Consider the following 27,223-nt stretch of genomic DNA (forward strand, 5'->3'; position numbering starts at 1 on the left):
AGTTAACCCCTTGCATGGGGCTATGCTGACCTTCCCTATATGCATATTTGTATTCTAATAAAGGGGCCTCAAGGCTGTGTCTGACCCAAAATCAACGGTGTGGTTAATTTTCCACAACAACAGAATTCATAAGAATTCAGGGGCTAGTGAAGCTGGAATCTCTGCACCACCAGGAAGCATTTTATACCAATTTTGGTAATTTGGTCTCAGCTGGGTCCCCCTAGCGATGGTCAGAAAAGTTAGCAGAGTTGGCAACACACATTCGAGGGCATTAAACAAGCAGAAGACAGACCTAAAAGCACGAGACAACCTCTTTTTAATTAACTCTCATGATTTTGAGGGTGTGGCTCATGATTTTTCAACTTGTGGGGCTGGCCATAGTGAGGGTGGGTTGGACTGTCAGCAGAGTGGGGAGAATGTTGGAGGCTGGGTGCAGAAGGGAGAGGTCTCGGTGCTCAGAGGGTGCAGAGGGGACCAGGGGAGATGGGACTGGATGCAGAGATGCAGCAAGGGACACTGGGTTCAGAGAGGGGGGGACAGATTGGGTGCAGAGAGGAACGAGGAGGTGCTGCAGAAAGACGTTTCTGGTGCTCAGGAGTTGACAAGGTGCACAGGCTCAAGTCAGCCCACCAGGTAAGTGGAGCTACCAAGAGCCTCTCACCAGGCTGCCTGCCCCAGCGCAGGGCCTCAGAGCCCAGACAGGCTGGGAAGGGTGACAGGCCAGGCCCTGGCTCCCCACCCTGGGCCGGGGGAGATGCCCAATGGGACGTGCTTACTGACGGGCGGGCGCTGCATCCCGGGCCTGCATTCACCACCACGACAGGCAGCGACACTGCCCCCCCCCTCGAGAGTGAGGCTGCAGGTATCCTCTCTAGCACCCCCCAGGTACACACTCTCTGTACCCCCCAGGTACCCTTTCCCAGTACCTCCCAGGTATCTCCTTCAGCACTCCTCAAATACCCCCTCCCAATACACACACACCCCTCCAGCCCCCCGAAAATACCCATTCAGCATCCCCCAACTGTACCACACACACCCAGAGGCACCAGACTCTACCAACTCACTAAGTCACAGGTGTTACTCAGTTGCCTTAATTCTATGACATATTGCTCTGTGGTGCCATCAATTGTTTTGCATGCATGTAAAAAATCTGTCTCTCTCAAAGGCCTCTTTCCTTTTCGGCATGCAGTGCTCATCAAATTTAGTCAGTATTTTACTAAACCTTTTGCAAACTCAAAGTTGTTATGAATATCCAATGCAACATGCAAAATATTGATGATTACACTTTTATATCATTTTTCTCCTCTGCCTGTGGCTGCTAAATACAATGCAAATGTGTGATGGAATTTTTTCCAGTTCTCTGAAACACTGCCTGACAATTGCAGACTAAATGCAGGTTGCAACACATCCATTTTTAGCTTTTTTCACCTTCTTAACTAGTCAAGCTACTCTTGTACTCATAAAATACACATACAAGCCTTTGTTCTCTGTTTGCTACTCCACATCCTCCCCTTGCCTCTGCTGCTTTCAGTTTCAAACACAGAAGTTGACTCTGTGGATATGGGGAAACCGGCGGACATGATATATCTTGACTTTAGCAAAGCTTTTACTATGGTCTCCCACAGTATTCTTGCCAGCAAATTAAAGAAGTATGGGCTGGATGAATGAATCATAGAATCATAGAACTTAGATCAGAAGAGACCATTATGATCATCTAGTCTGACCTCCCGCAAGATGCAGGCCACAAAAGCTGACCCATCCACTCCTGAAATAATTCTCTCCCTTGACTCAGCTGTTGAAGTCCCCAAATCCTGATTTAAAGACTTCAAGTAGCAGATAATCCTCCAGCAAGCGACCCCTGCCCCATGCTGCGGAGGAAGGCGAAAAACCTCCAGGGCCACTGCCAATCTACCCTGGAGGAAAATTCCTTCCCGACCCCAAATATGGCGATCAGCTGAACCCCGAGCATGCGGGCAAGACTCTCCAGCCAGACACTCAGGAAAAAGACTTTCAATATCCCAACATTGACCCTCGGTACTAATTACCAGTGGTCGCACGTTATTGACCTATTGACTAAATCACGTTCTCCTATCAAACCATTCCCTCCATAAATTTATCAAGCTTAATCTTAAAGCCAGAGAGGTCCTTCGCCCCCACTGTTTCCCTCGGTAGGCTGTTCCAGAATTTCACTCCCCTGATGGTTAGAAACCTTCGTCTAATTTCAAGCCTAAACTTCCTGACTGCCAATTTATATCCATTTGTTCTCGTGTCCACATTAGTACTGAGGTGAAATAATTCCTCTCCCTCCCTGGTATTTATCCCTCTGATATATTTAAAGAGAGCAATTATATCTCCTCTCAACCTTCTTTTGGTTAAGGAAAACAAACCGAGCTCCTCAAGTCTCCTTTCATATGACAGGCTTTCCATTCTTCGGATCCTTCTAGTGGCTCTAATGGACTATAAAGTGGATAGAAAGCTGGGTAGATTGTCAGGCTTAATGGATTGTGATTAACGGCTTGGTGTCTAGTTGGCAGCCGGTATCAAGCGGAGTGCCCCAAGGGTTGGTCCTGGGGCCAGTTTTGTTCAACACCTTCATTAGTGATCTGGATGATGGGATGAACTGCACCCTCAGCAAGTTTGTGGATGACACTAAGATGGGGGCAGAGGTAGATATGCCGGACAGTAGGGATAGGGTCCAGAGTGACCTACACAAATTAGAGGATTGGGCCAAAAGAAATCTGATAAGGTTCAACAAGGACAAGTGCAGAGTCCTGCACTTAGGAAGGAAGAATCCCATGCACTGCTACAGACTAGGGACCGAATGGCTGGGCAGCAGTTCTGCAGAAAAGGACCTAGGGGTTACGGTGAACGAAAAGTTGAATATGAGTCAACAGTGAGCCCTTCTTGCCAAGAAGGTCAATGACATATTGGGGTGTATTAGAAGAAGCATTGCCAGCAGATCGAGGGAAGTGATTCTTCCCCTCTGTTCGGCACTGGAGAGGCCTCATCTGGAGTACTGTGTCCAGTTTGGGGCCCCACACTACAGAAGGGATGTGGACAAATTGGAGAGAGTCCAGCGGAGGGCAATGAAAATGATCAGGGTGTTGGGGCACATGACTTATGAGGAGAGGCTATGGGAACTGGGCTTATTTAGTCTGCAGAAGAGAAGAGTGAGGGGGGATTTGAGAGCAGCCTTCAACTACCTGAAGTGGTTTTCAAAGAGGATGGAGCTCGGCTGTTCTCAGTGGTGGCAGATGACAGAATAAGGAGCAATGGTCGCAAGTTGCAGTGGGGGAGGTTTAGGTTGGATATTAGAAAACATTATTTCACTAGTCGGGTGGTGAAGCACTGGAATGGGTTACCTTGGGAGGTGGTGGAATCTCCTTCCTTAGAGGTTTTTAAGGTCAGGCTTGACAAAGCCCTGGCTGGGATGATTTAGTTGGGTTTGGTCCTGCTTTGAGCAGGGGGTTGGACTAGATGACCTCCTGAGGTCCCTTCCAACCCTGAGATTCTATGATTCCATGATTCACAACGACTGTGCAGTCCCTTGTTCAGCACTTCTGACATCATGTAATGACCTCGGGGTTTATTAAACAACAAACCATGAATGAGAAAGGAATAAAACTTTTAATAAAACAAACTAGAGGGCTTCTGTGGAGAACTGCAGTGCACAGCTACACTGGGTTCTCAACCCCAGCTTCCGGGGTGCAGCTCTAAATTCTGGTATTTATAATATTGTCTGTTATAAGGGAGTGTCTCTAAATTATAATCTTCCATAAACATATCTCTACAACCCTCACCCAGATCAGGGCCCCTTTGGCTGGGTGGTGCCCCAACCCCAACCAAAATCAGGGCCCCATTGTGCCAGGTGCTGCCCAGACCCTGACTGAGATCAGGACCCTTGTTGTGCCAGGCAATGCACAGACACAGAACAAAATTTTGGTCCCTGCCCCAAAGAGCTGTGACAAACTAAGTATAAGACAAGCAATGACAGATGGAGACAGATGGAGAAGCACAAGGAAATGATAAGACTATCGGTCAGTGTTAGCGCTGATGAAATGTTTCAGCCAAAATGTTCTTTGTTGAAAATTGCAGATTCAGCTTGACTGAAATGCTTAATGAATGCATGTGGATTTCAGTGAATTGTTTCAGTCACACCCAACTCCCCCTAAAAATTCTAAATGTTTCTTTTAAATCTTTTTCTGAGCCACCAACAAACTGAATAATTGATTATCTGCACATCATTGCTAGTCAGCATGACAGACAGAAGGGTGGATGTCTGAGGAAACCTGCACCCTAACCACTGCACTCATAGTAGTTATCAATTGTTCACTCTCAAGGCATATTGAGTGTGGTCCCACAGGGATCTGCCCTGGCTCCAATTCTATTCAGTATCATAGAAGATTGGGGTTAGAAGGGACCTCAGGAGGTATCTAGTCCAACCTTGCTCAAAGCAGAACCAGACAGATTTTTGCCCTAGACCCCTTGGTGGCCCTCTCTAGGATTGAACTCACAACGCTGGGTTCAGTAGGCCAATGCTTAAACCACTAAGCTATCCCTACCCCCTTCATCAATGATTTAGATAAATGGCATAGAGACTACACTTATCAAGTTTGCAGATGATACTAAGCTGGCAGGGGTGGCAAGCATTTTGGAGGACAGGATTAGCATTCAAAATGATCTTGAAAAACTGGAGACATGGTCTGAAATAAAGAGAATGAAATCCAATAAGGACAAATGCAAAGTACCAATCTTAGGAAAGAATAATTAATTGCACCCATACAAAATGGGAAATGACTGCCTAGGAAGAAGCACTGCAGAAGACTGTCTGGAGTTACAGAAGATCACAAACTAAATATGGGTCAACACTGTCATACTTTTGAAAAAAAGGGGGAGAACATCATCCCGAGATGCATTAGCAGGAATGTTGTGTGGTTTTTCCACTCTACTCAGAACTAATAAGGCCTCAGCTGAGGACTGTGTCCAGTTTTGGGCACCACACTTTGGGAAAGATGAGGACAAATTGGAGAAAAAAACAGCACCAAAAATGATGAATGGCCTAAAACATGACCTATGAGGGTAGATTGAAAAAACTGGTTTCTTTAGTCTAGAGAAGAGAATATTGGGGAGGGATCTGATATTCTTCAAGTACATAAAAGGTTGTTATAAATAACAGGTGATAAATTGCTCTCCTGAGAAAAGGACAAGAAGCAATGGCTTAAATTGGAGCAAGGGAAATTTAGACATTAGGAAAAGCTTCCTAATTGTCCGGGTGGTTAAGCACTGGAATAAATTGCCTAGGGAGGTTGTGGAATCTCCATCATTGGAAGTTTTTAAGAGCAGGTTAGACAAACACTTGTTAGGGATGATCTAGATCAGGGGTGGGCAAACTATGGCCCATGGGCTGGATCTGGCCCATCAGGGCTTTGGAACTGGCCCATGGGATTGACATCCCTGTGGCACAGTGGGGCTAAGGCAGGCTGCCTACCTGCCCTGGACCCGTGCTGCTCCCAGAAGCAGCCAGAACCACATCCCGGCAGCCCTTGGGGAAGATGGGGTAGGGTTGAGGGCTCTGTGCACCGCCTTGCATGAAGGCACCACCCCCTGCAGCTCCCATTGGCCAAGAAAAGGGAACTGCGGCCAATGGGCACTTTGGGGGAGGTACCCGTAGGCGAGGGCACCGTGCAGAGCCCTCTTCCCTCCCCTCCCAGTTCCCAGGGGCTGCAGGGATGTGCCAGCCACTTCCAGGAGCAACTTGAGGCCAGGGCAGGCAGGGAGCCTGGCTTAGCCCTGCTGAGTGCCGCTGCCACCCTGGAGCTGCTCAAGATAAGTGGTGCCGGGCTGGAGCCTGCACCCAAACCCCTCCTGCACACCAACCCCTTGCCCTGAGCCCTTTCTTGCACATTGCACCCCCTCCCGCACCCTGCACTCCCTCCTGCACCCCGACCCACTGCCCAGCTCTGAAGGCAACTCTGTCGCCAGCAGCAGCGCAGAAGTAAGGGTGGCAATGGAGTGCTAAGTCTGCTGTGAAAAGTGACATTGGCAAAGTTTCTTTACACCGCCATTATTAAACAGTAACTATTGGGAAAAAAAGCCCAGCGCTCTCTTTCAAAATCTATGAAGACAGCAGTTAAGCCTCTTTAGTGTAGGAGAGACAGCTGCAAACAATGGAAACCTCTGACCACGGGAGTAGGTCGCATGGCAGGTCAGAACGGAACCGTGTGGACTGTGGGGTGCAACACAGGGGCTAGGAGATCGGTAGCCACCTTAACAGCCTCCCTGAAATTGGCAGTACCCACTGGGACTGGTTGAGCAAGGGTGGTGCCAGAAACTGAAAAGAATGTCGTTGTTTGCGCTGAGTTCCAGTTTTGAATTCCAGCACCCATCTGCACACACCTCATTCACTGGGGCGGGTGCAGCCGGGCTGAAGGAAGGACAGAGTCACTGGAGCAGGGGGCTGAGCTGTCGCTGTGAGGTGAGGGGTGGACGTACCTTGAGAGATCCAGCGCTGAGCTCGGTAGCCTGCAGCTGTAGCCGTGCGCGGGGCTTTCTTGCCACGGGTATTGTCAGTGGTCTGGTGGCGTAGGGACCGTGGTCTCCAGGGCTCACCGACGGGTAAGTGACAGCAACAGCTCAAATCTCCAGGGCAGGGCTAAAAGGGGAACATTGTGCACGTCTGGGGTGATCTGAATGGAATAGTCTGATATTAACGGGCTGTTATGAAGAGGACCAGGATCAATTGTTCCCCATGGTCACTGAAGGCAGGACAAGACACAACAGGCTTAACATGCAGGAAAGGAGATTTAGGTTTGATATTAGGAATAACTTTCTAATGGGCAGTTCAGATCTGGAATCTGCTTCCAAGGGCAGTTGTGGGATCCCTGTCACTGGAGGTTTTTAAGACCAGGTTGGACAAACCCCTCTCAGGGCTGGTCTAGATCTCTAGATAGTCTCAGCACAGGAGGCTGAACTGGACAACTTCGCGAGGTCCCTTCCAGCCGGACTTTGCTGTGATTCTGTGCCGGTCTCAGCAGGGTGCCTGTGTCCTGCATGGAGCTGCCTGCCACAGGACCCAGCCCAGCTCCAGTCCGTTGTGGCCAGTCCTGTCCAGCAGCAGCTCAGCGAGCCTGTCCCAGCAGAGACCTGGTTCATTCTGGCTGTGACTCCGGTGCTGCCATTTTCCATGTAGCAGCCAGTCCCTCCCAAAGCACCCTGGCCCGATACCGCAGACATAGCACTGTACGCCGTTCTGTGCCAGGGCAGGGCTTGGGCAGGTGGCATCGGGGTGCATTTGTGGGCTGCTGAACTTAGACGTGCACATGCTGTCCCCACTGCACCTTGGACCCTGCTCTGTGGTGAGCTCCAGGATGCCTGCAGCCGACACCTCTCTCTGTGCAGGGACCAAGGCCGTGCTTCACCAGTGACTAGGCAGCTTTCCCAGAGCAAGGTACTATTATTTTAGGATAAAAGCCTTACAGAGAACACACGTTAAATAAACAATACAAGGTCTAAATGCACCAGGAGTTGCCCACCTTCCACTAGTGGGGTCTGGTACAGCAAAGTCCTCCCAACCCTGCAGGAGAGTTTGGTTCTGCCTTAGTGAAAGGATCGCGTCCATTTGTTGGATCAAGCTCCTCCTCCCCCCCCCCCGCCAGTTTAAATTCAGCCTTTTATATCAAGCAAAAAGCCCTCTTGGGCCTCTGAGACCCAGTCTGAACCAGTTTATGCAAGTCTTCCTGGGGGGAGGGAGGGTACGTCTCTGGAGCTGTTTACCTGTCCCAAGATTCACAGTAACCACTTCCCCACTGATTTTAGTCCGTGGCCGGTTCCTACGCAGATAGCTTTTACAAGGTGATAAAATAAGATCACAGAGATACAGATAATCATAAACTTAAGACATATTCCGACTTTGGAGATTCCCCTGGTGTCCTACTCCCATTTGAGAATCTAGAAGGCTAGTAGTGCCCACCCTGTGGTATCTCTATGCATAGAAACAGCCCCCCTCTTCCTATCCCACTGAGCACAGAGCAGGGAAATCTCCTTTAATGTCACTGCCCCTCGCAGAGCTGGCTGCATCTCAGCACTGGGCAAATAATCCCTGTGCCATGTTCCTGGTGGCTGTTAGCTGGGAGCAGGGTCGGCTTTAGGCCAATTGCCCCAATTCCCTGGAATCAGGCCCCACGCCCGTGCCCAAGAGGGCCCCACACCTTAGGCGCCTTTTTAATTTTTTGCCGCGCAAGACCCGGAGCGAGTGAAGGACCCCCCGCCACCACTGAAGTGCCGCCGAAAACCCGGACCGCTGCTGGATATTCGAATCGGGCCCCACAGTTCCTAAAGCCGGCCCTGTCTGGGAGACATGATTTCCCTTTGCAGAATCCATGCTGGTCACAGCATGATCTCCCAAGAGCTTTATCATTCTCTTTTCAATACTTGTCTCAACCAGTTTTCTTTCACTTTCTACTTTTTTCACTCTTTTAGAAAGGGAGTGAAGGTGTATTTTACTCACTTTCTGTCAGTTTTCCCTCCTTTTTCATCCACTTTTCCAGTGGGAAAAGACCAGCTCTACTTAAGTACCTAACTGGTGTTGTGGAGGATGTCTGCAATAGACCCCCAGACCAGGAGGATAAGGTAGATGAGTCTTTTTTCAGACAACTAACAGAAGTTTCCAGAACACAGGCCCTGGTTCTCATGGGAGACTTCATCACCCTGACATCTGCTGGGAGAGCAATACAGCAGTGCACAGACAATCCCAGGAAGTTTTTGGAGAGTGTTGGGGACAACGTCCTCGTGCAAGTGCTGGAGGAACCAACTAGGAGCCGTGCTCCTCTTGACCAGCTGCTCACAAACAGGGAAGAATTGATAGGGGAAGTAGAAGTGGGTGGCAACCTAGGAAGCAGTGAGCATGAGATGGTCTAGTTGAGGATCTTGACACAAGGAAGAAAAGAGAGCAGCAGAATATGGACCCTGGACTTCAGAAAAGCAGACTGACTCCCTCAGTGAACTGATGGGCAGGATCCCTTGGGAGGCTAATACGAGGGGGCAAAGGAGTCCAGGAGAGCTGGCTGTATTTTAAAGAAGCCTTATTGAGGGCACAGGAACAAACCATCCCGATGTGCAGAAAGAATAGTAAATATGGCAGGTGACCAGCTTGGCTTAACAGTGAAATCTTCAGGGGGCTTACACACAAAAAAGAAGCTTACAAGAAGTGGAAATTTGGACAGATGACTAGGGAGGAATATAAAAATATTGCACAAGCTTGCAGGGGTGTAATTGTGAAGGCCAAGGCACAATTGGAGTTGCAACTAGCAAGGGATGTGAAGGGTAACAAGAAGGGTTTCTTCAGGTATGTTAACAAGAAGAAGAAGGTCAGGGAAAGTGTGGGACCCTTACTGAATGGGGGAGGCAACCTAGTGACAGAGGATGTGGAAAAAGCTGAAGTGCTCAATGCTTCTTTTGCCTCAGTCTTCACAGACAAGGTCAGCTCCCAGACGGCTGCACTGGGCAGCACGGTATGGGGAGGAGGTGAGCAGCCCTCAGTGGTGAAAGAACAGGTTAAGGACTATTTAGGAAACCTGGACATGCACAAGTCCATGAGTCCAGATCTAACACATCCAAGGGTGCTGAGGGAGTTGGCTGATGTGATTGCAGAGCCATTGGCCATTATCTTTGAAAACTCATGGCGATTGGGAAAGGTCCTGGACTATTGGAAAAAGGCAAATATAGTGCCCATCTTTAAAAAAGGGAAGAAGGAGTGTGACGGTGCTTATGAATGTACATATGACATAACTGGAATATGTTTTAGGCTACATATGCCATGTAACATATCTCTGCAAAGGTTATGATCTACTGAATCTATTCCTCCTATTTGTATGCACGTGTCATTTTTGTATTCAAAGTTATGAATATTGGCTGTGTACTTGCTTGATTTCTAAGTAGCCTTAGTAAAGCATTTGGTCAGCTTTTTGAGAAAGGAATGTGCAAGTTAAGTGCCCAATCAAGAAACACTTAACGAACAATGAATTTTGGAAGGCTCCAATCCAAATAAGATGTCTACTTGAGGACATTCAAAGTAGCATGTGAACCATGGCTGCTACCTGTAAGTTCTGAGTCATGCATGGACATATGACTTGCCCATGTGACTCCAAAACTCCATCTTGGAGCTGGATTCTACACATGGGGAGGGAGGGGTGACCACCCTCAAGAGAAAGTCTATTTTAACACCTGGGAAACCCCCCCATTTTGTCTTCACCTGGCTCAAGAGAGCCTCTCCACCCCCACGGACACCTGAAAGAAACTAGAACAAAGGAGAGTACCTGGGGGGAGGGGGAGGTGATTACTGATCCAGACTAGAAGGAGGCTAGTCTGTAAAATGAAGCTTACTGGAATTCTTCTGAGGGTGAGATTTTTATCTGTATTCAGTTTTCTTACTGTATTAGACATAGACTTGCGTGTTTTATTTTATTTTGCTTGGTAATAATAATAGTATAATAATTGTTACTACTTGGAACCAGTTAAATCCTACTTTCTGTATTTAATAAAATCACTTTTTACTTATTAATTAACTCAGAGTCTGTATTAATACCCGGGTGGGCAAACAGCCGTGCATCTCTCTCTATCAGTGTTATCGAGGGTGAACAATTTATGAGTTCACCCTGCATAAGCTTTATATGGGATAAAACAGATTTATTTGGGGTTTGGACCCCACTGGGAGTTGGGCATCTGAGTGTTAATTCAAGAACACTTCTGTAAGTTGCTTTCAGTTAAGCCTGCAGCTGTTAGGGGACGTGGTTCAGACCTGGGTCTGGGTTTGCAGCAGGCTAGCGGGTCTGGCTCAAACCAGGCAGGGCACTGAAGTCCCAAGCTGCCAGGGCAGGAAAGCAGGGGCAGAAGTAGTCTTAGTACATCAGTTGCAAGCCCCCAGTGGGGTTGTGTGATCTAACACATCACAAAGAGAATCCGGAGAACTACAGATCGGTCAGCCTCAACTCAGTCCCTGAAAAAATCATACAGCAGGTCCTCAAGGAATCCATTTTGAAGCAATTGGAGGAGAGGAAGGTGATCAGGAACAGTCAACATGGATTCACTAAGGGTAAGTCATGCCTGACCAACCTGATTGCCTTCTATCATGAGATAACTGGATCTTTGGATATGGGGAATGTGGTAGACATGATAGATATTCACTTTAGCAAAGCTTTTGATACGGTCTCCCACAGTATTCTTGACAGCAAGTTAAAGAAGTATGGGCTAGATGAATGGACTGTAAGGTGGATAGAAAGCTGGCTAGATCGTCGGGCTCAGCGGGTAGTGATCAACGGCTCCATGTCTAGTTGGCAGCCAGTATCCAGCGGAGTGCCCCAAGGGTAGGTCCTGGGGCCGGTTTTGTTCAACATCTTCATTAATGATCTGAGTGATGGGATGAATTGCACCCTCAGCAAGTTTGCAGATGACACTAAACTGGGGGGAGAGGTAGATATGCTGGAGGGCAGGGATAGGGTCCAGAGTAACCTAGACAATTTGGAGCATTGGGCCAAAAGAAATCTGATGAGTTTCAACAAGGACAAGTGCAGAGTCCTGCACTTAGGAAGGAAGAATCCCATGCACTGCTACAGGCTGGGGACCGACTGGCTAAGCAGCAGTTCTGCAGAAAAGGATCTTGAGGTTACGAGAAGTTGGATATGAGTCAGCAGTGTGCTCTTGTTGCCAAGAAGGCTAACAGCATATTGAACTGTATTAGTAGGAGTGTTGCCAGCAGATCGAGGGATGTGATTATTCCCTTGTATTCGGCACTGGTGAGGCCACATCTGGAGTTCTGCATCTAGTTTTGGGACCCCCACTATAGAAAAGATGTGGAGAAATTTGAAAGAGTCCAGCGGAGGGAAACGGAAATTATTAGGGGTCTGGAGCACATGACTTATGAAGAGAGGCTGAGGGAACTGGGTTTGTTTAATCTGCGGAAGAGTAGAGTAAGGGGGGATTTGATAGCAGCCTTCAACTACCAAAGAGGATGGAGCCGACTGTTCTGAGTAAAGGCAGATGACAGAACAAGGAGCAATGGTCTCAAGTTGCAGTGCGGGAGGTCTGGGTTGGATATTAGAAAAAAACTGTTTCACTAGGAGGGTGGTGAAGCACTGGAATGGGTTCCCTAGGGAGGTGGTGGAATCTCCTTCCATAGAGGTTTTTAAGGTCAGGCTTGATAAAGCCCTGGCTGGGATGATTTAATTGGGGTTGTTCCTGCTTTGAGCTAGGGGATGGACTAGATACCTCCTGAGGTCTCTTACAATCCTAATCTTCTATGATTCTATGATCCCAGCTCTCTGCATCATTCAGAAAGTTCCTAAATCTCTGCAGGTTATTTTAGTTATTTCAAACTGTCACCAAAACTCCTTTCCTTGAAGCTTTGCAGGTTTGTGTGTGATGAGTTATATGTCTGGGATATTTATATACTGGTCTCCAGGTTACAATGTGCTGGTGGAGCCTGTGGGGGAAACAAGACTAACCATGACCATCTCTTTTCCCAGGGAGATGGCTGATCTCAAACCTACCTGTGGTGACCTATATGCAGAATACAGAAATATTCTTCCTGGCATCTCTGCAGAACAAACTAATCAGATCGAGGCTGCTATCAAAGCAGGAAAATTCTTAGAAGCAGCTTCCGTGGTGCAGACATTTAAGAATTTGTCAGGAATTGAGTTCAATATCGCCATCACAGGGGAGTCGGGATCTGGCAAATCATCTTTGGTCAATGCCATCCGGGGCCTGGAAGATGAAGACGAAGGTGCTGCTGAGACTAGTGTCCTGGAAATGACCAAAGTACCAGTACCATATTGTCATCCTACCTGTCCCATGGTGACCTTCTGGGACCTGCCAGCAATCGGGACCCCAGATTTTCGGCCAGACGTTTATCTGAAACAAGTGAAGTTCAGCCGTTACGATGTCTTCATTATCATTGCTTCAGAGAGGAGCAGATTCAGCCACACCAAGCTGGCCCGGGAAATCCAGAAGATGGGAAAGAACTTTTATTTTGTGCGCTCCAAAGTGGACTTCGACCTGTATAATGAGAAACACAAAAAGAGCTTCAATGAGGAGAGAACCCTGGATAAAATCAGAAACGACTGTGTCAACAACCTGTCCAGCGAAGGGATCAGCTCCCCGGAAGTTTTCCTTGTCTCAAGTAGGGAATTTCAGAAATATGATTCTCTGCAGCTGCAGAAATCTTTGCTAAAGGAACTCTACCACCACAAGACAGAGACGTTCGGGGCCACTGAAGTCCTTAGGAGCATTGGGTAAGAAACCCCGCTTTGGTCTGTTCCTTGGTCAGATCTTTAGCGGGTGTGATACATTTATTCATTGTTTTAAAATAATATCAAGTGGGAAAAAACAGCAAAAATAAAGTCTCTGTCCCATATCATCTGAGGGGACAAATCCTGGAACTCCCAGGCAGACAGAATTCCCATTAGCTGTGAAAGCAGCAGGGCTGAGCACCATACTCCTTACACAGACCATCTAATAACCCTTCTGAAATAACTCCCAGTTTTCATTCACATCCCGACTCCCTATCCACAGCAGGATTTGGTTTCTAGACAGAGAACATTCACTCAATATTGTTACCCTTTTGTGACCCAAGTGGATAGTCAGAGTTCAAAGCCTGAGGATGTCCTAAATGGGTGCAAAAAATGAGGATGGAGTCTGGTATTTTCTTTGACGCAATCTTGTGTATTTGCAAGGCATGTTCAAAGTCCTGCTTCTCCAAACACAGGAGAAACAAGAAACAAAATAATAGTTTCTTAGCTTACAGCCACAATCCTCTTTAGCTGACACCAGACGCAAAAACTCTCTCTCTCTGAGTTTTTTCCAGGGTCATACACCCACCTCATAGATCGCTGCTTGACTTTCTTGCTTTTTGCCTCTGGCTCTGAGTCTGTCTCTGTTCTGGTTTGCAGCCCAGCTTGTCTTTTTCACACACCCACACTCAGGAGGTCACAATACCCAGTGGAACCCTCCTGCCACATGGTGCAAGTTTCTAGGTGAACCCTATTAAGCCTTGTGTCAGAGGTGCCCCTTGACTATCTAACACCTATCTTAAGAGAAGGGAACGTTCACACATCATGTTTAAAAGGGTTTTAACTAAACCCAAAAATAGGTTTCACCCAGCTCATAACACCCCACCACCATTTGAGATTTTTCTCATCCCCCTGATGAGGCCTGAAATGATGACACCCAACACCCTATCTCAAACAGAGAGAAAAGGAATAATTTAACACATTACAGAGCATACAAACCCAGCTATTTACATACATGCAGGGCCCTTCTGTCAGGACAGTTTCCCATCATCAACACACAAGAATTTTATATCTACCTAAATCTCTTTGGAGCTTTTCTCTCCCTGATTTCCTTTCAGTCTCCTCCTAAGCAGTGTCTATTATTTCTGCAGAACTTGATGGCTGTCACAGTCCCTGTCCGTTCTGTTGGAAGGGAGGATGATTGAAAAGGTGTTTGATTTAAAAGTGTGAATTGGGAGTGTTTTGTTTCCGGTGGGCTTGAGTGGTTGATTCAAGGTAAGGCTTTGAGCTGGACCACCTGCTTCAAGCCAGCAGCCTTATAAAAAGGCAGCCAGTTGTGAACCAAGTGAGCAGAGCAACCGAGGACAGGCAAACAGAGGGAGTTTGCATGGGGGGAGTTCGCACAGAGTGTTTTTGCCTTCCAGACTCCTGTGAACAGTACGTACAACATCTAAGGAGCTTCTTCAAAGAAAGACGTGGATAGTGAGCGATCAGCTGTTGTGACCTGCTCAGAATGTGCCATGTTTGTCTTTCTCCCAGAGGACAGAAGTGACTTCATCTGTACAAAGTGCAAGCTGGTCTCCCTATTGGAAGAGAAGGTTAAAGGACTAGAGAACCAAGTATCAATAGGTTTAAAAAAGGGAAGAAAGAGAACCCGGGGAACTACTCCAGACCAGTCAGCTTCACTTCAGTCCCCGGCAAAATCATGGAGTGGGTCCTCAAGGAATCCATTTCATAGACTCATAGACTTTAAGGTCAGAAGGGACCATTATGATCATCTAGTCTGACCTCCTGCACAACACAGGCCACAGAATCTCACACACCCACTCCTGTATCAAACCTGTGTCTGAGCCACTGAAGTCCTTAAATGGTGGTTTAAAGACTTCAAGGCGCAGGGAATCCTCCAGCAAGTGTCCCGTGTTCAACATCTTCATTAATGATCTGAATGATGGGATGAACTGCACCCTCAGCACGTTCACAGATGCCATTAAACTGCGGGGAGAGGTAGATAGGCTGGAGGGTAGGGGCAGGGTCCAGAGTGACCTAGACAAAATGGAGGATTGGGCCAAAAGAAATCTGATGAGGCCGAACAAGGACAAGTGCAGAGTCCTGCACTTAGGACGGAAGAATCCCATGCACTGCTACAGGCTGGGGACCGAATGGCTAAGGAGCAGTTCTCCAGAAAAGGACCTGGGGGTTACAGTGGACGAGAAGCTGGATATGAGTCAGCAGTGTGCCCTTGTTGCCAAGAAGGCTAACGGCATATTGGACTGCATTAGTAGGAGCATTACAAGCAGATCAAGGGAAATGATTATTCCTCTCTATTTGGCACTGCTGAGGCCACACCTGGAGTATTGTGTCCCCTCAGTCTTCTCTTCTGCAGACTAAATAATCCCAGTTCCTCAGCTTCTCCTCATAAGTCATGTGCTCCAGCTCCCTAATCACTTTTGTTTCCTTCTGTTGGACTCTTTCCAATTTTTCCACATCCTTCTTGTAGTGTGGGACCCAAAATTGGACACAATACTCCAGATGAGGCCTCACCAGTGCTGAATAGAGGGGAATGGCCACATCCCTCGATCTGCTGGCAATGTTGCTAGTACCAAATGGTATTCACCCAAGGATTCTGAAGGAACTCAAATGTGAAATTGCAGAACTACTAATCAGCTTCTATACCAGATGATTGGAGGAGAGCTAATGTGACGCCAATTTTTTAAAAGCGTTCCAGAAATGATCCCGGTAATTACAGGCCAGTAAGCCTGACTTCTGTACCGGGCCAATTGGTTGAAACTATAGTAAAGATCAAAATTGTCAGACACATAGATGAATATAATTTTTTGGGGAAGAGTCAACATGTTTTTTGTAAAGGGAAATCACGCCTCACCAATCTACTGGAATTCATTGAGGGGGTCAACAAGCATGTAGACAACGGAGAACCAGTGGATATAGTGCACTTTGATTTTCAGAAAGCCTTTGACAAGGTCCCTCATCAAAGGCTATTAAGCGAAATAAGCTGTCATGGGATAAGAGGGAAGGTCTTCTCATGGATCAGTAACTGCCTAAAAGACAGGAAACAAAGGGTAGGTATAAATGGTCAGTTTTCAGAAGGGATACAGGTAAATTGTGGTGTCCCCCAGGGGTCTGTACTGGGAACAGTCATATTCAATATATTCATAAATGATCTGGATAAGGGGGCAACCAGAGAGGTGGTGAAGTTTGCAGATGATACAAAACGGTTCAAGATAGTTAAGTCCCAGGCAGACTGCAAAGAGCTACAAAGGGATCTCTCAAAACTGGGTGACTGGGCAACAAAATGGCAGATGAAATTCAGTGTTGATAAATGCAAAGAAATGCACATTGGAAAACATCATCCCAACTGTACATATACAATGATGGGGTCTAAATTAGCTGTTACCACTCAAGAAAGATCTTGGAGTCACTGTGGATAGTTCTCTGAAAACATCCACTCAATGCGCAGTGGCCATCAAAAAAGTGAACAGAATGTTGGGAATCATTAGGAAAGGGATAGATAATAAGACAGAAAATATCACATTGCCTCTACATAAATCCATGGTATGCTCACATCTTGAATACTGCGTGCAAATCTGGTCACCCCATCTCAAAAAAGATATATTGGAATTGGAAAAGGTTCAGAAAGGGCAACAAAAATTATTAGGGGTATGGAACAGATTCTGTATGAGAAGAGATTAATAAGACTGGGACTTTTCAGCTTGGAAGAGACGACTAAGGGGGGATGTGATAGAAATCTATAAAATCATGACAAGTGTGGAGAAAGTAAATAAGGAAGTGTTATTTACTCCTTCTCATAACACAAGAAATAGGGGTCACCAAATGAAATTAATAGACAGCAGGTTTAAAACAAACAAAAGGTTCTTCAAATTTCTTCATGCAAGGCACAGTCAACTTGTGGAACTCATTGCCAGGGGATGTTGTGAAGGCCAAGATTATAACAGGGTTCAGAAAAGAACTAGATAAATTCGTGGAGGATAGGTCCATCAACGGCTACTGGCCAGTATGGACAGGGATGGTGTCCCTATCCTCTGTTTTCCAGAAGCTGGGAATGGGCGACAGGGGATGGATCACATGATGATTACCTTTTCTCTTCATTCCCTCTGAAGCACCTGGCATTGACCACTGATGGAAGACAGGATATTGGGCTAGATGGACCTTTGATCTCAACCCTTATGGCCATTCTTATGTTCTCACGGTGTTGAATGCCATCTTCAGTCCATCACTGGTGGGCACCACTACTTCTACTTGCAAGTAGCTGCTGCTAAAGTCCAGGGAGGATAACAAACAGGACTTTCCCCTGAAGTCTAGAGTGTCATCGATCCTAGGAAAGGGATGTGCATCCCTCACAGTAATGTCATTGTAAGAGTCCGGTGTCGGGGCTCGGCCCTCTCAGGTGCGGCTGGGAGCCAGGCCGCCTCACTACGCGAGGCTAGGAAGCAGTTCAGTCTCCAGAGTCTGAGCCCTAGGTCAGGGCGAGGCAGTAAATAGTAGTACATGGGCTCAGGCCCTCAGGCAGGGCTGAGCAAAACCAACAGTAGTTAAGGCCCCAGCCCTAGGTCAGGGCGGGGCAACGAACAGTAGTTCGTAGGCTCAGACCCCAGGCAGGGGCTGCAAACAACCAGTCTCTTATGCCCAAGCCCTAGATCAGGGCGGGGCAACAAACAATAGTTCCCAGGCTCAGACCCTCAGGCAGGGGCTGAGCAAACAACAACAGTTCAGGCGCTCAGGACCTCAGGCAGGAGCTGAGCAAACACTGGTAGGTCCAGGCTTCTAGGCCTGAGTGTGGGTGAGGGGGAGACTGCCACCCGTGAGTGGGGTGGCAGGGGGGACACAGGCCCACCCACTCCACTGTGTCCCAGCCCGGGGCCCTAACAGCGGCAGTTAGTCTGATCGCAACACACCAACATCGGCTCAAAGTCTGCTGTAGCCAGACTGGGGTCGGCTACCCCCGGGCTACTTCCCATCTCCCCCTCCATGGTTACTTGCTCATCTCTGGTGTCCTCTGCCGTGTCCCAGACCATGGGCTCCTCGGGGCGCTGGGCGCTGACTAGGTCGGGCTGCTCCTCAGGACGCGCGTCGGGGGGACGCTCAGGCAGCTCCTCAGGGCACCGGGCTCGGGGCAGGCTCGGCCCGTCCTCCTCAGGGTACCGGGCTCGGGGAAGGCTCGGCCAGCCCTCCTCAGGGTACTGGGCTCGGGGAAGGCTCGGTCCAGCAGGAGCTCGGTCAGTAGCGTCTGTCCTCTCCGGCAGCCTGGCAGCAACTGAGCGCTGGGGCCAGGCCTTTATACTTCCTGTCCCGCCCCTTGACTTCTGGGGGGCGGGGACAGGTGGCGGTGGCTCCGCCCACTGAGGTGGTGTTCTGGCTCGTCCCTCTCAGGTGCGGCTGGGAGCCAGGCCGCCTCACTACAGTCATTCAACACCAAATGGGGCCTCTCTCTATCATTTGTTGCAGTTATTCGCTGAAGCTTCCCTCATGGTGGATGAGACTCTTCCTTGGTCCTGATATCAGATATCTGGCATCTCCAATCCCAGTCCAGCAGCATGTCAACCCTGTGCACCCCAGGTCATCGTCCCAAGAGGAGACGACATCAAGGTAATTCCTCAACGGGTTCCAGGCTTCCTACCATTTACCAGATTCCTCCTCCTCAGCCCCAGCTCCTGCCAAGAGCGTCTCTCTCCCACGCGTGTTTCAGTCCCATGTTCAGTCTGTCACGGTGATTCCCTCTTTCCTCAGTGCCTTGCAGCACTGCTGGTACTTCGGTCACTGCCTCTGGGTACAGTCACCTCTGGGGAGATGTACAAACTCCAGGACTTGCTACATGACTTGGGTACTTTTTCCCAAGGCCTGGGCCAGCAGGAATTCATGTCAGCCTAGTGGTCGGGGTACCAGCCTGCCTTCCAGCCCTTCTGTCGGGTCCCCTTTCACCCATCTCGCTCCTCAGGGGCAGCATCACGTTCTCCTCTCACGCCTCTGTTTCTCCCCAACAGGTGTCATGGCAAACTGTCTCTGCATGACAATACAGAGGCCTCTCTTGAAACTGAGGTCCTTCTCCAATAACCGTAGGCACCGAAAAATTTAGCAGGGAAAAAATTACTGCGTGCTTAGCACCCACTGGCAGCCAGCTGTCCCCCCAAATCCTCAGCACCTCCAGCCTACTGGCCAGCAGCCTCACCGATCAACTCCTCCCCCTCCCTCCCAGCACCTCATGCCCGCCACTATCAGCAAAGAGGGGGTGTATTTGGGGGAGGGGGCGGAACTAGGTGGGAAGAGGCGGGGACGGGGCCGAGGGAGAGTGAGAAGATGTGGGATGGAGGTTTGGGGGAAGGGCTAGGGCAGAGTGGAGGTGTGAAGAGATGGGACGGGCGTAGTAGGGGGTTGGGTAAAGGGATCAGGTGGGGGCAGAATAGGGAGTTGAGCACCAGCCGGGCCTGGAGGAAGCCAGTGGATATGCCTGTAGCCTCTATGATGCTAGTTCTAGCTCCACACCAATCCTGTCCGGATCTCTCTCCCAGCTGTGTGGGTCCCAAACTGGTCTCTGCCCAGTAAATCCCACATTTTCCTCATAGTCCAGGAATGCTTTGGTGGCCAAAGCACTGACAGATTCCCCCTTCTTTTGTCTCTGGTTGTTGACGTCTGCCTGGTTCCACTCAGGATCCAATCCAGAGATCGCCCTGGGGCACCCCTGACAGAGGCCTATTCCCTGCAGTACCATGTGTCAGTCCTTCAAACCCCTCCTGGGCTTTGCCTTGGAGCAGCAGGCCAAGGAAATCCAGCTTGGCAGCCCCACCCCAGACACTTACTTGGGGAGCTCACACAGCCAGGTTGCTTCAGCTGGCCCAGCCCTGGCCAACCCCAGTATGAGCTCCGGGCACGAAGCCGGGCGGTCACATCTCTCCACCTGCCCTGCCCTATTTCTGCTCTCGGAGCTCAGGAGGACACTTTGATTGTCAGGGTTGGCCATTTCCACCCACCAAGCAGCCCTCGCACCTGTGGTAGCTGCCCCATAAGCCTTGCCAGCCAAATCTGCAGCCGGCATCCCACCTTGGACACCAGGGTAATTACTGTGGTTGCCCAGTACATCAGACCCCCTAGGGCGCCTGTCGCGTGCCAGGTTATCGCGACTTGGACACAAGCACTGTAGGTGTTTTGCAGCTAGGCCTTGTCGATGCGAGTCCTGCTGGGTCCCAGTAACCACTCGGACACGTGGCTGAGGGAGACGTTTTTACTAGGGCTGACTGGAAAGGAGAAGGCTGCAGAGGCCCTAGGGACAGAGGGTGAGGCTTGTCGCCCCACGCACGCGCTTGGCGTGCTGGGGCCTGGAGCCGCCCCTGCTTGCTGCCCTGCGGCTCCCACTGCCCAGCCAGTCCCTGGGTCAGAACCTTTCCCCTTGCTGGCCCGGGAGAGGAGCGGGGGCAAAGGTTTCTCCATGCCTGGGTATCATATGTCCCGTTTTGCCCAGGACAGTCCCCTTTTTAAGCCCTGGCCCAGCAGGCCTGGCTTTTTTTTTTTTTTTGGTTGGTTGGTTGGTTTTTGTTTTGTTTTGGCAACACTGGGTATTTGTCCCATTTGCTTTTGCAACTGATCAGTCCCCCCCCCCCACATCACCCATGTGGGGCTTGGAGGAACATCTGAGGGTGGGAGGGAGCTGCAACACAAACCTCAGGGTGGGGCTCAGGCAAGCAGTGATGCCAGGTGGCTCAGGCTGTCCCCTGCGTGGGGGAGGGTGCTGAGGCCAGGCCTGTGGGGAGGGTCTTGGGTGAGCAGCTTGGACCAGTGATGGGGCTTCAGTGAGCGGCTCAGGCCAGCTCTGAGCAGAGTGGGCTCGGGCAAGCCCCCCATGGTGACCCATTTTCCATTTGGGAAATATGGTCACCCCACTCCGGGCTGTTCTCCGAGTCCAAACCCACAGACTCAAGGAAATTAACATTTAAGGGACGTGAAATCACATGGTCAGGCCCTGTTCAGTTACTGGGAGGGAAGGCAGATTTCCTGTGATTTCAGAAACTTAATAGTGAACTGTTGCTGTTTTTCCTCAGGCGTTTCCTGGCAGCACAGGCCCCCTAGCGCCTCCCTGCGGTATCGGGGCCAGCCCAGCCTGCCAGGGGAGACCCCCACCATGCCCCCTGCAGCACAGCGCCCCCTAGTGGCACATGTATGCAGAAATGAAGCTTTCTCCTTTGGACATTCTAAAATGTTTCTTTAAACGCTAGATTATTTTATTTATTCAGTGCACATTGTGACCAATAGCTCCTCCCCTACCAGTCCCTAAGTCTGTTTTTATGGAAATAAGGGCATCCCTTTTTACCGGGTCTCTTTCACTTTATCAGTTCCTTGCTACTCCAGTGGCCCTGGGCATTGGTGCAGCTCAGTGCCTCCTGTTCCCCTCCTGTGGCAGGCGATAATTTGGTCTCCTGAGGGTGATAATGCTTTGGTCTCATTTTGGTTGTTGGGTTTCACGTCTGGGTGCTGGGGCCTGTGAGTGGCCTGGACATACAGGGGGTCAGACTAGGTGATCTGGGGCCTCTCTTCTGGCCTTAAACGCTGTGTCTCTATGACTCTGACTCTACTGACTGTGGTTAGTAAATAGCTGCTGAGAGGGAAAACCCCAAACCCTGACTGGAATTTGTTTCTTTTCCCAGGGTTATGAAAGATTCAAAAACTCACTGGGCTGATTTGTTTTCAAAATGGGGCAGGAAACTGCCTGGTCTGTCTGAGCAAGAAACTGAAAAATTCCAGATGGCTATCAAAGATGGGAACTTCTCAAAAGCCATTTCTGTGGTGAAGAAGTCTGATGAATTGCTAAGAAATACCAAACTCAACATCGCCATCACAGGAGACACAGGCTCTGGGAAGTCGTCTTTCATCAATGCAATAAGAAGCCTGAATGATAGTGACAGTGGGGCAGCTGAGACTGGGCCGACAGAAACAACAAAAAGGCCAACTGCTTATCCCCATCCCATTCACCCGAATGTGATTGTGTGGGACCTTCCTGGGATCGGAACAAAAAATTATCCAACAGAAACATATGTAGAAGAAATGAGCCTTGATCAATATGATTTTTTCATCATCATCGCAGCCGGGCGTTTCACAGAAGCTGATAACCACCTTGCCAAAGAAATAAAAAAGATGGGAAAGAAGTTTTACTTTGTCCGCAGCAAGGTAGATGTGGACTTGGATAATGAACGAAGAAGAAGTCATGATTTTAAAGAGGAGAAAACTCTACACATGATCAGAAGTGACTGCATCAAGCAGCTACAAGAAGCAGACATCATCTCCCCACAGGTTTTCCTGGTGTCGAGATGGGACTTTGAGAAGTACGATTCTCCCCAACTGCAGGAGACTTTGGCGAATGAACTCGACACTCACAGGAGACACGTTCTCATCTGTGCCCTGCCCAGAACCTCTGAAAAAATCTTGAAAGAGAAACAGAAGGCCCTGCAGGAACAGATCTGGAAACAAGCCCTGAAGTCGTGCGCTCTCGCTGCTGTTCCTCTCCCATTTCTCTCCGTTAAGTGTGATGTCAACATCTTGGTGGAGAACATGAGGGAGTATTGCAAGTCCTTTGGCCTGGTGGATGATTCCCTCCAATCACTTGCTAAGCAGGTTAAGAAGTCTGTTGCTGAGCTGAAGTCTGTGATAAAGTCCCCTCTGGCCAAAGATATAACAAAAGAAGAGGCTTTGAAGCGGCTCAGAGAGGCTACAGGGGAACATATGATGACAGTTAAATATTTTATCAGTGTGGTACCACTGATTGGCACTGGGATAGCAGCAGAGAAATCTTACAGTGTCACCTTTGAAGTGCTACATGCGTTTTTGGATGAAGTTTCAGAAGATGCTCAACGAATCCTGAAAAAGGCTTTGGAGGGAGCAGAGAATAACCAATAACAGTGTCGCAAGGCAGAGCTTCTCCCCAGCTTCCCAGGATAAACTGCCACAGCCACGGTCTCCTTTCCGCAGTTTGATTGTCCCAAACATAAACAAACCAAGAAACAAAACCATTTCTCAGGTCACCCTTCCATTGCCTCTAGTCTGAGGGGTCTCTGGCAGTCCTGCTGCTCCTGCTTCCTGGCTCTCTTTCAGCCAGTCCCCGTTCAGCAGATCTCTCTAGGGTCTGTGCACTCTGGGAACTAAGCCTGGCTCTGACTCAGGTTCGAGCCTCAGCCCCGCTTCCTTGCACACCCAAATCAGTCAGACTTGGTCAGTGAGCACTCAGGAGCGGGTCCTAGGATATTGCTAGCGGGTGGGTCAGAGCCTGAGTCCTCTGAAACTCAGGTCTAAGCTCTGTCATTCTGCAGTCTGGATGCAACTCATGCTGCAGACCCCAATCATAAGGTCTGCGTAGTGCAGTGTGGACATGCTAGCATAGCCCTGAGGCCTGGTCCAGCATTTGTAAACCCAGGTTGATCGCTCAAGTGCAGGCTTGGAAACACGGAGTCCAGAAGCTCAGATCCCACAGACCTAGGTTTACCATGCAATGTAGACATGCCCTCTCAGACCTGTATCGCACCAGGAGCTGCCCCACCACCTTAATTAGCCCAATTGGGAGCTCCCAGCTCTTCGAAAGGAGGATTAACGACATCAGTGGATGACGTAGGAAAATGCTACAGCTGCAGTACTGGAACACCCAGAGTGCAGACATGGCCTACGGGTCTGTCTGCACTACAGAGACAATATATCAGCATAGCTACATCACCATAGCTATGTCGGCGTAGAAACGTAGATGCAGCCCGTGCACAGGGAAAGGGTTTTTCCTTCGCTGTAGGACACCAGTTCCCTGAGTGATGGTTTCTTCCATCGCCACAGATGTGTCTACACTGGGGCTCAGTCGGCAGACCTATGTTGATCGGGGGGTGCTAGATCTGGGACGAGTCTGCCAGTTTCTAACTCTGAGGCATCTAAACCACTCCTGGGGCCAGATCTCTCCTTTGGTGTCCTTCCTTTGGAGGTGGGTGCTGCCGGCCACCTGCCCTAGACTCCAGAGCCAGTGTTGTGACCTCCAGAGCGCCCCAAGCTACTTGTCGGTAACCAGTAAATTACCATTTACCCAGCCTCTCCGAAGGGGTTGGCTAAAGTTTCTGTTCTCTGGCTGCAGTGCTGAAACCAGAGGCTGTTATTAACCCTGTAACGAAGCTTTACCCTGAGCAGGGTTTGGAAGCGTCTGGCTGCTAAACCTGTATCAGAGGCTTAATACTCACTGAGAAAATCACCTCTGCAATTGACAACCTTGAGCTGCGGGTTGAGCTACTGCTGATGCGTTTAATCCCTGATTTGCTTGATTGATGCGGAGTTTAGATTTGCCTGGGTGTTCGGGAACCACCGACCCTGCTCAGACTGACCCGAGGTGCTGGGTTTGTAATCACAGGGTGTTTCGGGCTGTCATGAGAATTAGTTCGTGTGATGCTACATATCAACCTGTCGCTGTTGATTTGCTCAATGTTTCATACTCGGTAACCAATGTGGATTCAATCTCACCGCTCCATGTACTCGCTGCTTGTGATCTGATCGTCATTCCAAACCTCGGAGAAGTGCATTTATCCTTCAATAAACTGATGTAGAGTTTGATCTGACACTTTGTGCATCTGAGTTTTCTTGCTCTTAGGAAAACAGGGATTAAGGGGCATAAACTGGATCCGTGCTTGGACTCCAGCCCAGGAGGTTTACATCTCGAGAAGGGGGTTGGATAATTGGTTGGGTCAGAGTTGTCATAATTAATCATATTGGTGGGGACACTAAACTTCCAGCTTCAGGTTTAAGCCGATCTCTAACTATTAGAGACCAAGGCAGGGATGGATTGAGGGGGACAGGTTGTCCCACATCTGATGCTGTGGGGTTCTCACCCTTCCTCTGGATCATCTGGCCCTGACCATGGGAGACTGCACTCAATGGACCTCGGATCTGATCCAATCCCTATGTTCAGTGATGAATTTGGATCTGTCCCTGTATTTTATTCATTTATTTGATTCAAAATGACACATGAAGCCCCCTCTCCCTGCCTCGGAGCTATCAGATGAAACACAATGCAAATATAAATACAACAGCATTGCCAGCTCTCACATGTTCATCACATGTCTCACAATAGCTGGTGGTTTCCTTAAAGACTCAGCTCCAGGAGTCAGGTGATGATGTGAGAATCTCAGCTTTTTTTTTAATCAATGTTAATATGGTGCCAAGCTGGAAACATGACCCGTAATGGCTAAGGTACCAGAAAACAAATAAACAAACCCCACCCACCCCCCAGCCTCCCTCTTCCTCCTCCCTCTGTGCCCACCTGCCCTGGAGGAACCCGTCTAGGAGAGAGAAGGGAGTTCAGTCTCTATGGCCTAGTCCAGCCTCGTGCCCCTGTTGATCGCACTCACCTCCTGGAGATGGGGATAGAACCCAGGAGTCCTGACTCCCAGCCCCCGCCCCACTCTGACCATGGAGACCACGCCAAGGAGGACTCTAACCACTGAGCGACCCCCACCTAGCAGCACGGCAACCACAGAGACCCTGCCACAGAAGGACTGTAACCATGGAGACACCCACCATCCCCACCCCAGCAGGACATTTCCACAGCACCCCCAGCTTTCCAAACCTGCAGCCTTTCCACGCACAGGCTGCAAACGCAGGCAGCTCCCTGAGCCCCACACTGCCTTCCCAGTGCCGATCCCACCCTCACTGGCTGCTTCCTCCCAGCCACAAAACCTGGATGCACTGGGAGCTCGTGTTCGGCTGATTATCCACCATGACCCCCAAACCTTTGTTCCTAGCTGCACACATTGACATTGAGCCATATTGAAACACACATTGTCTGCTTGTGCCCAGCTTGTCATGTGATCCAGATCGCTCTGTGTCAGTGACCCGCCCTCTTCATTTACCAGTCCCCCCATCTGTGTGCCATCTGCAAACTTTCCAGTGAGGATTTCGTGCTTTCTCCATTGACAAAAGTTCCTCCTCCACCTTGGTGGGGCCTGCGCTTATTGGCAGATTTGCTCACCTCAGTGATCTTCCCCACAGTCTGGGTCAACTCCTCCTGTGTCTGATCAGGAGTTGGGAGGTTTGGGGGGAACCCGGGCCCGCCCTCTACTCCGGGTTCCAGCCCAGGGCCCTGTGGATCGCAGCTGTCTATAGTGCCTCCTGTAACAGCTGCATGACAGCTACAACTCCCTGGGCTACTTCCCCATGGCCTCCTCCAAACACCTTCTTTATCCTCACCACAGGACCTTCCTCCTGGTGTCTGATAACGCTTGTACTCCTCAGTCCTCCAGCAGCTCATCCTCATCCTCATCCTCTCCCTCTCCCTCTCCCTCTCAGCTCCTTGCGCCTCTTGCTCCCAGCTCCTCACACGCACTTCCTCTCCTCTGGCTCCCCTCTCCCTGACTGGAGTGAGCTCCTTTTTAAACCCAGGTGCCCTGATTAGCCTGCCTTGATTGGCTGCAGGGGATCTAATCAGCCTGTCTGCCTTAATTGGTTCTAGCAGGTTCCTGATTACTCTAGTGCAGCCCCTGCTCTGGTCACTCAGGGAACAGAAAACTGCTCATCCAGTGACCAGTATATTTGCCCTCTACCAGACACCAGGACCCCACTGGCCTGGGTCTGTCACAGATGTTATATAGCGTTGGTCCAAGAACTGATCCCGATGGGGAACCTCGCTAGAAACACACCTGCTCGAAGATGCTTCATCATTTACATTTATGTTCTGAGAGCTGTCAGACACTTTTTAATCCATGTAATGTGTGCCGTTTTAATTTTGTATCATTCTAACATTTTTTTAAACTAAATGCCATGCGGTGCCAGGGCAGATGCCTTACAGAAGTCGAGGTATGCTTACACTTGAAAAGATGAGTGTTTTATGAGTAAATGTTGGTAAATATCGATTTCACTGGACACACACAACCCGATGAAAAAATATTTCCATCCATAGTAATCAAAAT

General features: G+C 49.3%; 2 protein-coding genes across 2 annotated transcripts in view; one reads left to right on the forward strand and one right to left on the reverse strand.

Moving 5' to 3' along the window:
* LOC123351333 overlaps positions 1–27,223 on the reverse strand; it is a 113,441-nt gene that overhangs the window by 23,598 nt on the left and 62,620 nt on the right. The gene's annotated exons all lie outside the window — the stretch shown is intronic.
* On the forward strand, positions 21,942–24,842 carry LOC123351338 (interferon-inducible GTPase 5-like). Its single transcript, XM_044990615.1, has one exon. The coding sequence runs from the start codon at positions 21,954–21,956 to the stop codon at positions 23,193–23,195; it is 1,242 nt and encodes a 413-aa protein (XP_044846550.1). The 5' UTR covers positions 21,942–21,953; the 3' UTR covers positions 23,196–24,842.

The sequence above is a fragment of the Mauremys mutica genome, chromosome 17 (genome assembly GCF_020497125.1).
Source record: "Mauremys mutica isolate MM-2020 ecotype Southern chromosome 17, ASM2049712v1, whole genome shotgun sequence".
Classification (NCBI taxonomy): domain Eukaryota; kingdom Metazoa; phylum Chordata; order Testudines; family Geoemydidae; genus Mauremys; species Mauremys mutica.

Excerpts from the sequence above, each read along its gene's own strand:
- LOC123351338 (XM_044990615.1), top strand. The coding sequence starts at position 21,954 with ATGAAAGATTCAAAAACTCACTGGGCTGATTTGTTTTCAAAATGGGGC.